The sequence below is a fragment of the Cupressus sempervirens genome, chromosome 7 (genome assembly GCF_028749045.1).
Source record: "Cupressus sempervirens isolate cs-2001-9-10 chromosome 7, ASM2874904v1, whole genome shotgun sequence".
Taxonomy (NCBI): domain Eukaryota; kingdom Viridiplantae; phylum Streptophyta; class Pinopsida; order Cupressales; family Cupressaceae; genus Cupressus; species Cupressus sempervirens.
Window position 1 is genome coordinate 775,703,837 of NC_143124.1, and position 16,928 is coordinate 775,720,764.

Here is a 16,928-nt window from a genome sequence, read left to right on the forward strand (position 1 = left end):
TGCTACATCCCAAAGCTTTTCGGGCACCTTCTTGTACTTAGGATGCTTTCGTGACAACAAGCGCAAATTGTTGTGAATGAACACAAGGTCTTCTGATTTTTTTTGGAGCCAACCGATTGTATTTGACTGAGTGGATAAAGGAGTAAGTACTCCAATTCCGCTCAGTTGTAGAAGAGCTGGCAACCTAAAGAGAAATTAAAAATTATCAATACAACAATCAAGATAAATAAATTAAATAATGAATTCAAGGAATTGAGAGTGTTAACCTTAAGCTTAATTTTACAAACTTACTTGGGATAGGACCTTTATGGCAAGAGGTTGGAGGTACATGAAGGTACCACCATTTGATGGCACCCATCCTACTTCAGTCTGCTATGGCAATAGGGTGGAAATCCTCACCTGAGTTGAAGGCAGCAAATTCACTCCTCACAATTGCCCCAATCTCTGGATCTTGGAATATCTTAGCTAGTGCCCTCTTATACCCATTTGTAACTTCTGCATTTCTAAATTGTGGCATTCTACTTGGAAGGCGAAGTACATCTGCACTATAGTACCTAGGGATAACAAAAGACAATTGAACACTATCAAATATCAATAGCACAAACATTGGATAAAATAAGCACAAGCATTTGATAAGAACTACAATACCTTGGGGATAGAGCATATGCAAGGAGGTGCAAAGGTGTGGTCATCTTGTTCCATCGATGATGAACAATTTTTTCCACCTTCTTATAAAGGGTGTCCTCAGGATCATTCTCCCTCCTCTGTATGACCGATGATATGAAATATGAATAATAATTATAATTAGTGAATATGTCAATTTAAACTTTAGAATCTAGATATCTCTCAAATAAAAAATTGTTGTAAAAGAGCGTAAAACTTACCATTTTAATTTTTTCCAGCATACTATCCATGGAATTATAAATATCCCCAAGGCATGGCTCATCACTGTCTACGAAGTGAAGCATTGCCATTATTGGATCTGTGATTTCCAACACATAACTTATAAGACCCCACCAATCCTCATCTAATATCATTCTTCTCACATTTAAGGCCCTTGCTGTATTGGAATTCTTCCAAATGCCCCATTGGGGGCTAATGACCATATGTTTCAATGCTTCTTTTACCTTCACAAGTCGTCTCAAGACGATTGTGTGAGAGGCAAAGCGGGTTTCAGCAACCTAAGAACATGTTAAACTCAAGTTAGTAATACATTTAAAAATTAAAACATGTTAATATCAACAACAACAAAAATTAATAATTATGGAATCCAATAATATTCAATTATATATTAAATATACAAATTTACCTTCAATAATTCCAAGTCCGAGAAACTTCTAAAAATTGCTTGTGACATGTGGTGATTTGTCACAAACATTTGAATCTCTTCAGCTTCCTCATATATCCTTTTCACCCAATCTATTTTGGTGCCAATTGCTTTCATCACTAAATTGAGAGAGTGGATGGTGCATGGTGTCCAAAAGATATGGTCATATCTAGACTCTACAATTATTCCTGCAGCCCTGCAAACTTTTGCATTGTCCGTGACCACTTGGACAACATTATCAGGACCCACTGACTCTATGGCATCAATGAGAATGCGTGAAATAAATTATGCATCTTTCACTTGCCCTTCACAATCAACTGCCTTAAAAAACATTGCCCCCTTAGGGCATACAACAATAACATTGATCAATGAACAGTTTCTACAATCTTTCCACCCATCGGAAATAATAGACACACCCGATTGAACCCAAAAATCTCTTATTGGTTGAAGTTGAGCCTCTACATATTTGCTCTCATCATGTAATATGGTAGTGCGCAACTTCTCATAACTAGGCAGTTTGTAACCATGGGGTGCATCATTTATTGCTTCCACCATCTCTCTAAAATAAGGTGATCTCACAAAATTAAATGAAACACCATTTGCAATTAAACAACGTCCAATTTTGTGATCAGCAATGTCTCTCTTTTCATTTTGGAATGCCCTATCTAATGGGCCTCTCTTGCAGGTGAGTGGAGATGGGTCTTCATCTTCATCATTTGTAGTTGGCATAGGCAAAAAAGGATGTGTTCATGTGTTTGTTTGATCGGATGATGGTGTTGGTGTATTTGTTCTTCTGGAAGCACCACGTTTTGCTTTTGCAACTGTTCTATCAGCATCCTCTTGCTCTTTTGCTAATGCTGCTATTTGTGCAGCTGGTAAACCCTTCTTATCACTACCTTGACACATGTTAATTCCTTCACCCGCAGGGCCCAAAAAATGTAGTTTCACTCGGGAATAGGAGCTTCTATGTTGTATGTTGCAATAATTACATTTCCATATGTATGCCCAAGCCCCAGGACATTGTGCGACTCTTGTGTGTCTCCATAAAGGACACCTCTTATCAATTTTGAAGCTTGGTGATGCAGCCCCAGCCCCACCCACTGAGCCTTGACTACTCATTGTTCTATTTTTGCAATCTAGAAAAATAAAATGAAAGAAAACCATGCTTCACACTTACACAAAACCTTGAAAATTTGGAAAACTAAAAATAAATCAATAATCTATGAAAGAACTCAAGAATATGGTTGAAATGCATACCTTAAACACTTCTTTCAAGGTATTTGGAGCTCCACAACCAATCTCCTTCGAATCCAAGCACTTTACTTCAAACTAGCAAGTATGAGAGAGCAAAATAGAGAGTAAATGAACTTGCATTGTGACTTAGAGGGTCTTTTTTAGGGTTTACGACCTTTAGGAAAAAATAAAAATAAAAAAACCAAGTTGGGCCCACTTTTTTTCATGTTTTATTGGGCCCTGCTGCGGATTCGCGCGTGGATCCTCGAGGATCCGCGGGCCGCGGATCCTGACGGATCCACAGGCAGGATTACGGATCCAGCTTGGATTCTCATGGATCCATGTGCGGATTTGGACCCAAATCGGACCCGAATCCGGATCCGAGGGTATATGGACGAATCCAATAACTATGAATTTTAGTAAAGGAAACACCCCAAAACATGTAGTTCATAATTAATTTTTTCGTTAAATGGAAATTTTAGATTTTGGTATTACATATAACAGAATGAGTCTGATCAAGTTAACAGAGAGATTGGGTGAACATAGAGTGCACATAATAGACTCAATTTTTTCTGAGTGCCTCCAACAAAAGTTTACTTGCAACAACATAACTTGCTGCTTTGTCCATCACCACCTGAATCACATTTTCTTCTCCTACCTCACTTATGGCTTTCTCAATAGCCTTAGATAAGTATATGACATTTTTGACATGTGAGGAAGCATGAATGAACATTAGAAACATGGTGGATCTTGAAATTAAAGTAAAATAATAATCAATCAATACATCATAAATAAAAAAATTTAAATATTAATCACTAAATCAAATTCAAATTATTCAATGCATTTAGAGAAATAGAATGATCAATCACCTCCATAGGAAATAGGAAAATTTTGGAGTGTCCTATTCCTCTTATTAGTTCAACTGTTCGTCATGATGGCGCAACACTTTTTTCTCCCAACACTTGGCTGTCCTCTAATTCAACTTTGATATCTTAACCATTTCTAACAAGAGAGGGCCACTTAACTCGGACCAATAGGGGCTTAATGTAATGTCCCCACTATTAGGGTTAGTTTGTGACACGTAATACCTGCAAAATGAATGTTAGAACTTAAACAACAATAAATCTAACTACACTATTCTACCCTCTATTTTAAACCCCAACCTTAAAGGTGTCTCCAGATCAGGTCTCATAACCCTTAGTTATTCCACCGTCTTCTTTGAAGCTCAACCCTTAAGATTCTTCTTGGACAAGACATCCTCAATTCAAGGCCAATCACATATGCATATGTTGACATCATTAGAATATTCTGGCACATGGAGATCATCCATTGGTCCTATTCATGGTGGTTAGATGGAGACCTTAATGCCTCACATACCCATGCTATGGATTCCCTTTGATCTCCATGTTGTCAGTCCCATGGACTAACACAACATTATCCAAAATCATATATAGAAATTATATTCATTAGTCCAAATATAAATCATTCATATTACTCAAATAAGAGATATAAATATATTTTCATCTATATTCAAAATAATAATTCAATATAAATATAATTTCTTATATTATAACAATAATATTTGCTACATTTAATCAGACCTTGTACTTATTGTGTGGGTCCATGCTTCATCACTCTTCGTTCCAATCCAATGCTCAAACCACGTCACCATTGTGCCTCATACCATTGACTTTGGCGTATCCTTTCAATTGGTGTGAACTACCATTTCTTTGGTTTTGCCCGACACCATTTATTTGGTCTTTCCCCCCATTTTGTGATTGCTGACATGAATAGTTATATTCTGATAATTCCCATATTGACGGTGGGTCCCTTCGTGCTTGTGTGGGACATAAGTCTTTTATTGCTTCATTCTTTTGCCTATGTAAGAGTGGTGTCCTTTAAGCTATGGGTTCCGCTCCATCTCATATCAAATCGGTTGCCACGTGTATATATGGGTTTGATTTTGCTACGATATGGTGATTCACCCTTTCTTCTTTTCCTTCCTGATATGATAGGCGGTAGATATATTTCGTTTGCTAGCCAAGGTGGCAAGGTGTTATTAATGGTAATATGTTCATGTTTAAATACTTCACATCCACTATGCAATATGATTCATCTTTTCTTGTTTGACCCGATCGGTGGATGTGTGCAGAGTCTTGTGTGTTGACGTGTCATTGCTGGCATTTGTTTCAAATAATTGTAATGCATATTCAATGCCTCGGTTTCCCTTTCCTTATATCGCCCATTTAATAGAATCCATGTGGGAGCTCTGGTTGCTTCCTTTTCGGTACGTGTATTTTCTAAGGTGGATCCTATATCCCTCTCTCTTTTATTTGTTTGGGTATTTATTTTATATACGCACTCTCTCAAGGGTCACGGTGTTTGATTTGTTTCTATGCCAATGCTTACTTCAGTTAGTAGGAATAGATTAACTAGTTGAAGTTATTAGGTGTTAGTATATGGTTTGGGATATATATAGTTTAGGAGTATATATTATTATATTTATTGACAAATGTAATAATTATAAATAATATTTCAGCCATTAATATAATTTATAATGAAGTATTACATAATTATAAATCGTAAATATCATAATCTAGTAATAATTACATTCTTTTAATTAATTATTTATTTATTTCAAATAGAGATTTTGATTATTTAATTTGAATTTTACTATTAGAGGGGGATATGACACTTAAAACCCCACCCCATGATGGTTATGCCATCTATCACGCCTTCCCAATAAGGAGACCTCACAAATTGATAAAATGGGTATGTGTAATAAAATTATAACTATTCATTAGACAAAGCAAAGTTGAAATTAAAAGCAATCAAATAAAAAAGAATTATTGGACTGCAACAAATGGAATATTGCCAAAGTACCAGAACTTGCAAATTGATTTATTTGCAGCATCATGGACCTCCTTGTTCCAAGCCATGCTCTCAAGCAAGGGCTGTGAACCAATAGTAGTGTGGCCCAAAAATGTTGTACAACCCAAATTTCTGAATTCTAGGAGCAAAGCTAGCAGTACCACTAGAAGGAGCAAAAGTAGAAGCACTAGCACTAGCAGAAGCATGAGGATGAAATGGAGGCATGAAAGAACCCTCTCCAACACAACCTACGGATCTGGACAAACGAGAAGATATAACTCCTGTTTTTGCCTTATTTGTTTCTATTAGTTCTTCAAATGTTTCTGGTCGCACATTTCATGCATGGACAACCTTGGGAGGTGTAATGCCCCTTGGGAAGCTTAGACTAGTTAATCATAGATTTGTCTAACTTTCAATAGGATGCATTCAAATTTATGTGAGGTAGTAAACTATTTATATATGTTTATTAAAAGAATAGGGATCTTATCACCCATGATTACTAAGTTTATGCTAATCTTATTATTATTTTGGTTTAAGAAGGACTCTTTGGATGTAATCAGGTTGCTTAGATGCCTATCCTCAATAGGCTTTCCCTCAAAATTTGCAGATCCGAGCCCTTAAGCCTTTCTTGGTACAATACTCTCAAGGCTCTCAGGGTCGTTGATCCGCATTCTATTTTGGGAATAACCGATTGGTTGGAATATACACTAGCCTCTCCCAGAAGGCATCCTTGATTTCCCTCCTTACATAAAATTATAATAAGTCTTAAACATGCATATCCTACTGTATTCATTAATTAGTGTTAACTATTAAATAGTAGTCTCTAGTCTGTGTACATATCTTGAACAAACTTATACAATTTTTAGATGTAATATCCCGAGACTTGTTCTTATAGCTCAGAATGCTTTTTGATTAAAATATCTATAGTAATGGTGCTGACTTAAGACTGACCATATGAGTCTTATGTCTCCCTTTGAGTCTTCCTCTGCCAATGTAATTCAATACTTCTGTTGTTGATATATATATATGTGTGTGTGTGTGTGTGTGTGTGTATTATACACACATACAGATTATGTATGATCTCTAACGTATATAAATATGAAATACAATAACTTGTTTATGTATATATTTTCCAATATTGTATTGCACATAATATTCCTTCATGCCTAATATCCTAAAATACCGATTCGTCTCTAAATCAGGTGGATTCAAAGGCGGATACGTTCGTATTACGGATACCGGCCAGAAGCCAGCCTTCTACTTTGCTTATTGATTCAAAGAGATTTTATCAGTGCTTCTCCTTTTCTCTTTCCTTTCCATCTCCATGTATGTCTTCTTTTGTATTTGTTTGGTAGATGGGGCATTAATTGGTGGGATTGTTGGAATATGTAATTTGTTTGAAACGGTGCATATACTAATCACTGATAATGAAGGGATACAATTATCGATGGAGAGACGTGTCTATCCACCAATATGTCTTGCCAAAACATATAAATATTCCAATGCAGATTGAATCATGACAAGTACCGAAATCCTTGAGTGTAAGTCATAAGTTTTCAATTTATATATCCAGGAACTTGTTCCATAGTCTGAAATAAATGAAGCATTAGTAGGTCAACAACATGTGTATCATTACATCTCCATTCTTATTATAATCTGCAAAGAATCATTAGTCAATAAGGATATTGTGCAAGAAATAGAAAATTAAAAGACATATATATTCTAATCTGCAATAGATCTGATTCACATTAACATGGTATTAGAGCCTTGCTAAGGAAGATCCTATTGGATTTTAGAGTACATATTACTTAGAATATACATTTTCTCTTGAGAATGTAATCACATTCCATTCTTCATAATGTCAAGTGTAATGAGATTTGAGGATCATCTTGAAGGACCATCAAACTTTGTATCTTGGAAGTTCAGAGTTATGCTAATATTCAAAGAAAATAAACCAGATTCATTTGTGAAAGGAAACATATCTGAATCGGAGAATTATCTTGAGAAAACTCAATGGATCAAGAACAATGAAAAGGTTATGAAAATAATTGTGGATGCAGTTAGGGACCATGTAGTTCCAATTATATCAAAATGTGATACTGCATACCAAATCACTTGAAACTACATATAAAATAAACAACACCAGCAAAGCCCTCACATTGAAAAGACAACTCCATCACGTGAAGATGAGTAAGGCAGAAACTGTCACAACATACTTTATGAGGATCACTGAATTAAGAGATCAACTTTCGACTATTGGTCATCAGATTGACAATAATGAGTTAACATTGGTGGCTCTAGGTGGCCTCCCACCATCAAGGGAATCATTTATTCAGGGAATAAGTAAGTGCACAGTCAAAAATCCCTAAACTTGATAGGTTAAAAACGGTTTTCTTAAAAGAAGAATCCAGAATGATCACCAGAGGGAACAACCAAAATGCCATAAATGAAGATATTCATGTATTAAACACTAACTCATACGAAAGGAAAGAAGACGAATTTCAAAGGGAAGAAAAATTCCTATGGAAAAGGCTCTTCCAAGATAGGGAAAGGCATATATCTCAAATACAATGTTTTAGATGTGATCAATACAGACATTATGCCATAAAGTGTCCTGATAGAGCAAAATAACAAATCTCTTTTGCTGAAGTTGGAAAAGCTAACATAGAAAATGATTCTTTGAAACTTGTCTTCAATTCAGCCTTGTCAAGTTTCAAATAAACTCAATACCTGAGTGATTGATAGTGGATCCTCACGTCATATTACAGGATTCAAAGAACATTTGGACACTCTGATGGGAAATTCTGACGAGGAAGTAACTATTGGGAATGATTCTAACTACCAAGTAAGAGGGGTTGGAACTTGCACCTTAAATTTGAAATGAGGCATATCTGTTCAACTCATTGTAGTATTATTTCTAATAACCTTCATAGATGGAAAAGTTGTGTCATGGGCAAAGAATTCCACAATCAAGAAAGCACATACTATAGGAATAAGATACAAATGTCTTTACAAACTTTACACGAGTTCAAATCAAGTCGCGATTCATGAAACTTCTAACTCAAATGAGATTTGGCACAAAAGACTACGGTATCTTCATTTTCGTGCCCTATCTTCTATAGAGAAAATGGTGACTGAGTTTCCTAAACTAAATCAAACTCATAAAGGAGCATGCAAAGGTTGTGCTCTAGGAAAGAGTACAAAAGGAACTTTTCAAAATAGTATTAGTAAAACCAAAATTGTACTTGAACTAGTTCATTTTGGCTTATGTGGACCCATGTCTATAGCCTCCATGGGAGGATTCTTATACTATACAGTTTTTGTAGATGATTTCTCTAGGAAAACTTTGATATGCTTTCTTAAATGTAAAGAGTCTAAAGAAATCCTTAAGAGGCTCAAGGAATTCAAAGCTCTTGCAGAAAACATGTTTCAGAAGACAATCAAAACATTAAGAACAAATAATGAGATGGAATACACTTCAGACATCTTAAAAGAATATTGTGTGAATGCTGGGATTAAGAGAGAGTTTACTGTACCTTATGATCCACAACATGGAGTAGTTGAAAGGAAGACTATGACCATTATAGAAGCTACTAGATCTATGTTGTATGATCAAAACATAGAAACTTTATTTGGGCTGAAGCCTCTAGAACAACTGTCTATGTCCAAAATAGATGTCCTTTTTCACTCCTAGACAACAAAACTCCTAAAGAAGCATTCACTGGCATCAAACCTGATATAAGTCATCTAAGAATCTTTGGGTGTCCTGTCTACATTCATGTGCCTAAAGAAAAGAGGTCTAAGTTAGAACCATCAAGCAGGAAAGGAATATTTGTGGGCTATAGTGAAACATCTAAAGCCTACATGATATACATATATAGACACAAATTTATTAAACTTAGCAGAGGTGTCATCTTTGAGGAAGACATTGCTTTCAGGAGCTCCAAGAGCTCCCACGAGATAGAAGATCAAGGTCCTCCTAAAGATATGGAAGAGGATCATGTTCGTGAGGTTCAGAGGTGTTGTCGTTAAAAACTATATTATAGCCAACATGATTAGTTAGTGTCTGAAAGGTTGCGTGGTAGTTGAGCCACTCCTTCGGGAAGTATATGTACATCGTCCAAATGGATCTATGAATCATCGTTGTAATTGGAGTTGCATATCTGCTTATATGAATAAAGTATCTTGTTCTGTGTTACATTGTAATCTCTTAATGCAATAAATATCCATTTACCTTGTACGGTAAACATTCTAAAAGAATCATTCCAAGACAAAATTTTTGATGATTTTAAAAGATCAAGGTTTTGTCATACATAATGTTGAATCCTATATATGCAGATTAAAGAAGGCTTAATATAGACTTAAATAGGCCCCATAGCTTGGTATGAAAGGATTGATCACTATCTTGTGGGACTAGGGTTTCGAAGAATGATGTTGATCCAAACCTTTATTTTAAGGTAATTAATCGTGATAGGTTAATACTTATTTTATATGTTGATGACCTACTAATCATAGGAGAAGATCACCTGATCTCTCAATGTAAGAGGGATCTAGCTCCAATATTTGACATGAAGGACTTGGGCATTTTACATTACTTTCTTGGATTGGAAGTCTGGCAGTAGTCAGATGGCATCACTCTTAATCAATGGAAGTATACGATTGACATTCTAAAGAGGTTTGGAATGTTGGAATATAGACCCATGTCTACACCCATGGAAACTAATTTGCACAAATTGAAGGAAGCATAACCAAACTCAGAATTTGCAAATCCCACTCTTTATAGACAGATAATTGGATCCCTGATGTATTTGGTCAATACAAGACTGAATTAGCCAATTTATGTGATCCAAAGGAGATACATCTTGTTTCTGCAAAACATATTTTGAGATATCTTTGAGGTACAATTGGATATAGACTTAAATACAAAAACATAGACCTAGATCTACATGAATACTATGACTCAGATTGTGCTGAAAGTGTAACTGATCGAAAAAGCACATCAAGATGTTGCTATAGTTTAGGATCGAAAATGATCTCATGTATCAACCATAACCAAGCCTCAATTGCACAAAGCTCTACAGACGCTGAGTACATTGCAACCTCTACAAGAGCAAGAGAAGTAGTACGGCTTAGGAAATTGCTTGTGGGGTTATTTGGTGAGCCCCTAAATCCTACTATTATCCACTGTGATAATTAGAGTTGCATCAAGCTTATAGTGAATCTAGTGTTCCACGATAGATCAAAACAAATCGAGATTCCTTGTCATTATGTTAGAGACATGGTAGAAAGGAATGTGATTCAGTTGGAGTATAATAGTAAAATTGATTAGGTAATAGACATTCTCACCAAAACCCTCTCCAGGGTAAAAGTTGAACACTTTTAGAATAAACTTGGTAGAGTTGAAAATGTAAGTCAAACTTGAGATTGAGCCTCAGTTATTCTTTATTTGTACTGATTTATAAAATATGTTTTATGTGTAAACTCTTTTGTTGTAATGTGTGTGACTCCACAAGTTTATGGGCCCTTTTGAACATTATTGAAAAGTGAGGACTTTTCAAATAATGAACACTTGTATTTGACATTGTAATGTGACGACTTTACAATGATTCGCCTCACTATCATGATGGATATCATGTGACTTGATATCCATGGACATGTCATGATAGTTAATATCTCTTAGACATTTTGATAGATATCATGAGACTTGATATCATTTGGTAGATCATAATGATCTTTAAGAGATAATCATGGTCGATATTTTATTCATGGATATACCATGATTTATCATTCACAATGATCTTTAAGAGATAATCATGGTCGGTATTTTATTCATGGATATACCATGATTTATCGTTCATATGGTAGACATCACAAGACTTGATGTCAATGCACATACCATAATTTGGATTTTTGAGTTATGAAGAATGTCACGTGACTTGATGTTCTTAAGTATATCATATCTCTTGATTTAATGAGTAAGGTGATATCTCTTCTGATGAGAAATGGATTTCTTGAGATATATACTTGGATAGATTTTTTAAACTTCCCTAGCTAAGAGGGAGTGTTGAGTTGATAGCTTTGGATGGATGATAATTATCAATAGAATGATATATAATTATATGCATGCATATATATCAATATACATTGTGTATATCGATATATATACTTACATATTATATATATCAATATATTGATCATATTTGTAAAACTAATTATCATCCATAATGATCTGATTATCATTTATATTATTCCAAGTATAATCCAGATTTTCGATCTGCATTTTGATTCATATTGATTAAGTATTGTCATTTCCATTTATAAGTATTGATACCAAATCAACAAAGAGAAAAATAGCATTGATTAAGAATCAGATTCGAATCTGATTAAGCCTTGTAATTCTGCCGATAACTATCTAGCCAATAGATCTTATCTACATTAACAATAGACGATCGATTGCACCATTAGTTCATCCCATACCGTCTCTTTAGGGACCTCTCTCTCGAGCTTCCCTCTGCACATACTGGTCAACTGAAACATCCCACACACACAAGTCCTCTATTAGTTGATCCTCTTGGGTTTCTTCCCTATTGTCTTCAATGTCACTTTCACTTACCAATATTTGTTGGTTGAACATGTGGCCCATTAGTCTGCCATCCTGCCTGTAAGCCTTCCTTCAGATCTCCAGGTTCGATCAAACAACGCCAAAATGTTTTCTCCTTTCAAGGTACGTATTACTCAGAGCAAACCAAAGCATAAATATAATATGATAACATAAAATTCAGATGACACACATAACAAAGTAAATTGGTAGAAAGATATATCATTGCATTTCAAGTGTAAAGTTTTTATCTAAGACACCTGAACTTATTCCGAGTCAGATACAAATATTGCTTGACGGTTGGTTAAGGCTGCCAATTATCAGCAATTGACAACTTTTTGGAAAAATTTACACTGCCAGTTGTTCCTTAACTAACAAATTCTTATTTAGTTACTTGTGGCACATTTGCTGTCTACAGTCTCTAGATTAGACTAAAAGTCTGTTGTCTTTGTTGCTTTCTCCTAGAAGTTCCAAAATACAAACCTGGTGCAGTCTGCAGTTCTATAAATTGATCCATGGTTCTGTATGTGAATAGATTATCTTCAATTAGTTTATTATGAAAAAAGCTATTTTATGGTGGTCATGAAGTCAGAAGTAGAATCTAATTCTACTTGTTTGTTTTATAATTTTCTATATCAAGTAGAATCTTGAATTGGTTGCATTCTTAATTTGAGTTCGCTCAATGGTTTTTAACTTGTTTACTTTCACACTCATGTGCTATTTTTCATTTTGATAATGTTAACTATTCATCTTGACAGATATTTGTGCTTGAGGTTATACTTCTTCACAAGACATCCTCAATCAGGAACATACTGAAACTGTATTTGAAAAGGAAATAATTTTGGAATTTACTTTCTATTTCAAATTATATTATTTCATTTCAGTTGACTTAGGCTAGAGTAGCGTCTGTAATGGAAATGAAACCTTGCCAATGGGAGTGATACTGTTGTTGCCATGAATTATTATTTAATTTTTCAGGAATAGGCATAAATGAATCGTTGATCATAATGTGGAATATGTGATTTTCTCCCTTAATATGCCAATCAGTTCTGATTTGTACAAAATGTTTATCAGGTAGCTTTCCCAGTGCAGGAGAAAAGATTAGAAGCTCTTGTTTTTTGCGAAAATGAAATTTTTATCTACCTGGATGAGAATTTGAAACTGACTCCTCAAACAATTTCGGACAAAACAGCTCCAACAGAAGAATTAGAAGAAATGCACCAGCGTGTAAGCATCTTCACTAATTTTTTTGGCACCAGCAACTAAAAATAGTAGTGATCTATGTGATTAAGATTTGTTGTCTTATAATCCTGGTTCATGTTTTATGTCTAGCACTGTATGCATTTTTTAACGAAAACTCTTGAAATTTAAATTTGACAGACACCAGTTTTTTTAAGATCGCTACAATGAAACATGATGTGCACCCCTTTCCCTGTAATGTAAATACCTTGTTCAGAATCACACTAAGAATCACCAATCCTCCACTCTTTTCTCCAAGTGCATTTAATCAAACAGTTGTGCACTGCTATGCAAATGAAACAACTGTGTTCTGGTTTGATGTTGCTGATTTGAATATGCCGAGTGTTCTGAAATTTAATACTTTCAGATAGAATATACGTAATGATTACAACACTCTGCCCAAGGAACTATAGAGATTAAGCATACTTTACCATAAATATTCCAGTAATAAAGATATTAATTGGAGTAATCAAAAGTTAATGACAGGAGGGAAGGTTTGTTTCAGACCCCTTTTAGATATGATTCTTTATACAAAGTTAAATCTGTACACTTAATACCCTGTCACAACATCTGAAATATAGGAAGGAAGATGCATGCTTTACAAATTATAAAATTCTGATCTTGTAAAGGCTGGTAATAGTAATGCCTATCCAATATATTATGTTCTGAGAACTTCAGTTTACGATTTGTTCAGGACCACAGGTTATACAACATCGGCTTACTCCAGAAGAGCTGATACAATACAGAAGACATGAGAACTATCAGAGCCTCAAGAAATTAAAACCACATAGTAATTAGGAAGATGAATTTGTTTCACTTGACTATGTACCCAATATCAGGGCTGTTTTCTCCCAGCAGTTTACACATTGCCAACCATAAAGACCTTGTCACATGAGCCCTCAGAGGTTACTACCTTTGACTGCTCCCAGGTAACTGTGAATGAATAGAAAAGTGACCTCAACACCTGAGAACAGGCATCCAAAATATTGTAGAGTATCCCAATGATAAACTGCTGGGTGAGAAATAACATTACCTTAAATCTCATGGGCACTGTGTGTAATAACATTTGATTCTGGTGAAGGATGAAATAGTCAATGCAGCATAGACTGATAAGCCCGATGCAAATAAGTCTGAGAGTGTGTATTAAAACTCAATAATTTGATTGCTTCTGTATGGTCAATGTTGAATTTGTCTTCCAAAACTCTTGGGTGATTATAGAGAATTTTGGTAACAATGTGGGCCTTTTGCTATACCTCCTTGACCCATTCAAGTTTTCTAGTGTCCTTTAGAGTTAGATCAAGACAATATGCTGCACATGGGGTAAAAAACATGGCGGTATACTTGTCCATTAAGAGTCTCCTGACAACAAAACAAGCAAGAACATTGTTTGTAATAAACTGAACCACGTTTTGTGGTTCCACTTCCATGGTCGCTAGGTCAAATATCTCAAACAATGCAACTGCAGATTTGATCATATTTGATGCATCCTTGGATTTAAAAAATATCATGCCAATATCATGAGAGCCAAGGAAGTTAATGACTCATGAGGGTTCAGTTCCTTCTATTTGTCCATCCATTTAAAATAATGGGGAACCACTATTAGTCCTCTCTAATTGGTGTTTTTAAATAATATTTTTAACATCTTGTATTTCATCATTGAGCATACCAACTCTCAACGTCCTGCGGTTTGAAACCTATAACTTGCAGCTGCAATATCATTCGCCATACCTTGTGAATATGGAGACCTAGCAATGCAATGAAAAGGTAGAGTATTACCAAACATTTGCAATCGCCTTGTTTTCTTGTTCATGGACATTCTTGCTCCATCTTGTGTTCTCCAAAGTGGTTCATAATCTTGGTGTAGTATGATGTGTAAAGAGAGCATAAATGTTGCCTCCACCTTTGTGTGAGCATAAATTAAAAATAATGTAAAACTTATAATGCATATATTTATTATTAATATGTTCAATTTTTAATATATTATATGTAAGATGTTTAGTTCTATCATTAACATTTATCTTCACCTAAAATTTTAGTTGCCAAAACCAGTGTCTTACAAACCTTTGACTTCAACTAAACACGTGTCTTTTATTGAATCCCACCCCACTATGGAATATAAAGCATTGCAAATTGTGGAATATGATTTGATAAAGCTTTCTCAAATATTTAATCACCCGTTCAAAACTCTTTGCCTCAATCACAATGAAACTTTTGCATCGCTTCAAAATGGTTTCCCTTTAAATAAATTCCACTTTTGATAATTTCTAATGGTTGTAGGATTGACGTTTGATAGATTTTGGTCTTGGTTATTGTTTGACACAAAAGTCTGCACCCATGCTCGACGTGTTATCTCCGAGCAACCTTGTGTAACATGGAAACAAACTCCAATTGTGGGACTTGCACTTTGAGGTTGAATCTTTGGAGAAGGCCGGCTTCCTTTTGATCAAGATGCACCTAAACTATTGCTTTTGAGGAAAAGAGAGAAGGATTGCATGAAATTAAAATGCTGAAAGGTAAAGTGGTGACGCACTAGCTTGAAACATGGTTACACTCTTCCTATAGCTGCACTGCACATCAATGAAACACCCAAATATACACTAGTCTCAATTCTAATCTATTTCCCATGAACGTTATGCAGATTAGAACTGATCAAATGCTGAAAGGAAAGAGAATTTTCACTATGCAGCAACTGCCAGCAGGTTAAACACGACACATTGATTTGAGAAAATGGAAATGGAACATTCAAAGCAAGGCAATAAACATGCGCAAATTAGTGAATAACAAGAAGAGATAAGAATAAAGATATTTCATTAATGGAAGACAAAGAATACACTTGTAGAGTATACTGCTGCTGCAAAATGCTAATAGAGAAGAACCCAAAAAATGTCTACAAGACAATCTTTTAAAGAGTTTAAGCATAACTCAAATGTAACTTTGAAGTTCAAATTCCAACAACTTGGTTTTAAGTTACATGAGGAAGCAATAATATCTGAAAGAAATATGATCTTGTATGCAACTCAATCTTGGAACTAACAAGGAAGACACGTGGAAAGATAAATCTGACAGCTCAAATCTCCTCAAGTAATAAATAGTCATGATACATTGGCATCATGAGGACAAAGCCCAAAAAGTTGCTCAACATTGAGTAAACAGTCCTCGTAATGTTTTGTGGCCGCAACAAAACAAAAGCTGCCTGTTAGAAAAACTATCGGGTTGGGATAACATGAAGTGTTAGCCCACTTGCGTACACCTGTAGATAACTAGTTGAACTTTGTTGTTTTGCAAACATGTCTATCAAGCTTTTGCGAAACGACAAAAGAAACCTGTGGTCGTTGATCCTTGGAAAGATGCATGCCTGAAAACCTTGAGAAACATGACACAAGCATGGGGCCACAACATCTGTCTATAGAGAAGCCTTAAAGTCACGGTTGACACAAATCCCCATGACAAATGGCATGAGAAAACGCAGGAAGGAATAACATGAAATGTTAACGCCCTGCCACGTGCCACAACCTTTAGTTCCAACAAAAGGAGAACACGTTGAGCATTCAAATTGAATTGGTTTCACTATTTCACAAAGGGCCAAGAAGAAACCCTGCGAAATAGCGAAAAGGCAGTTATAACAGGAAGGTTTGCTGTTTCGCAGAGGGCAAAAAAGTG

At 35.3% G+C, this 16,928-nt stretch overlaps 1 protein-coding gene across 1 annotated transcript in view; it reads left to right on the forward strand.

Annotated features, from left to right (window-relative positions):
- The window catches only part of LOC149549620 (HEAT/U-box domain-containing protein), an 81,768-nt gene that overhangs the window by 32,790 nt on the left and 32,050 nt on the right, over positions 1 to 16,928 (forward strand). The window contains exon 7 of the mRNA XM_089792936.1: positions 13,104 to 13,256. Within this exon, the coding sequence (XP_089649062.1) occupies positions 13,104 to 13,256 (153 nt within the window). The remainder of the gene's footprint in view (positions 1 to 13,103; positions 13,257 to 16,928) is intronic.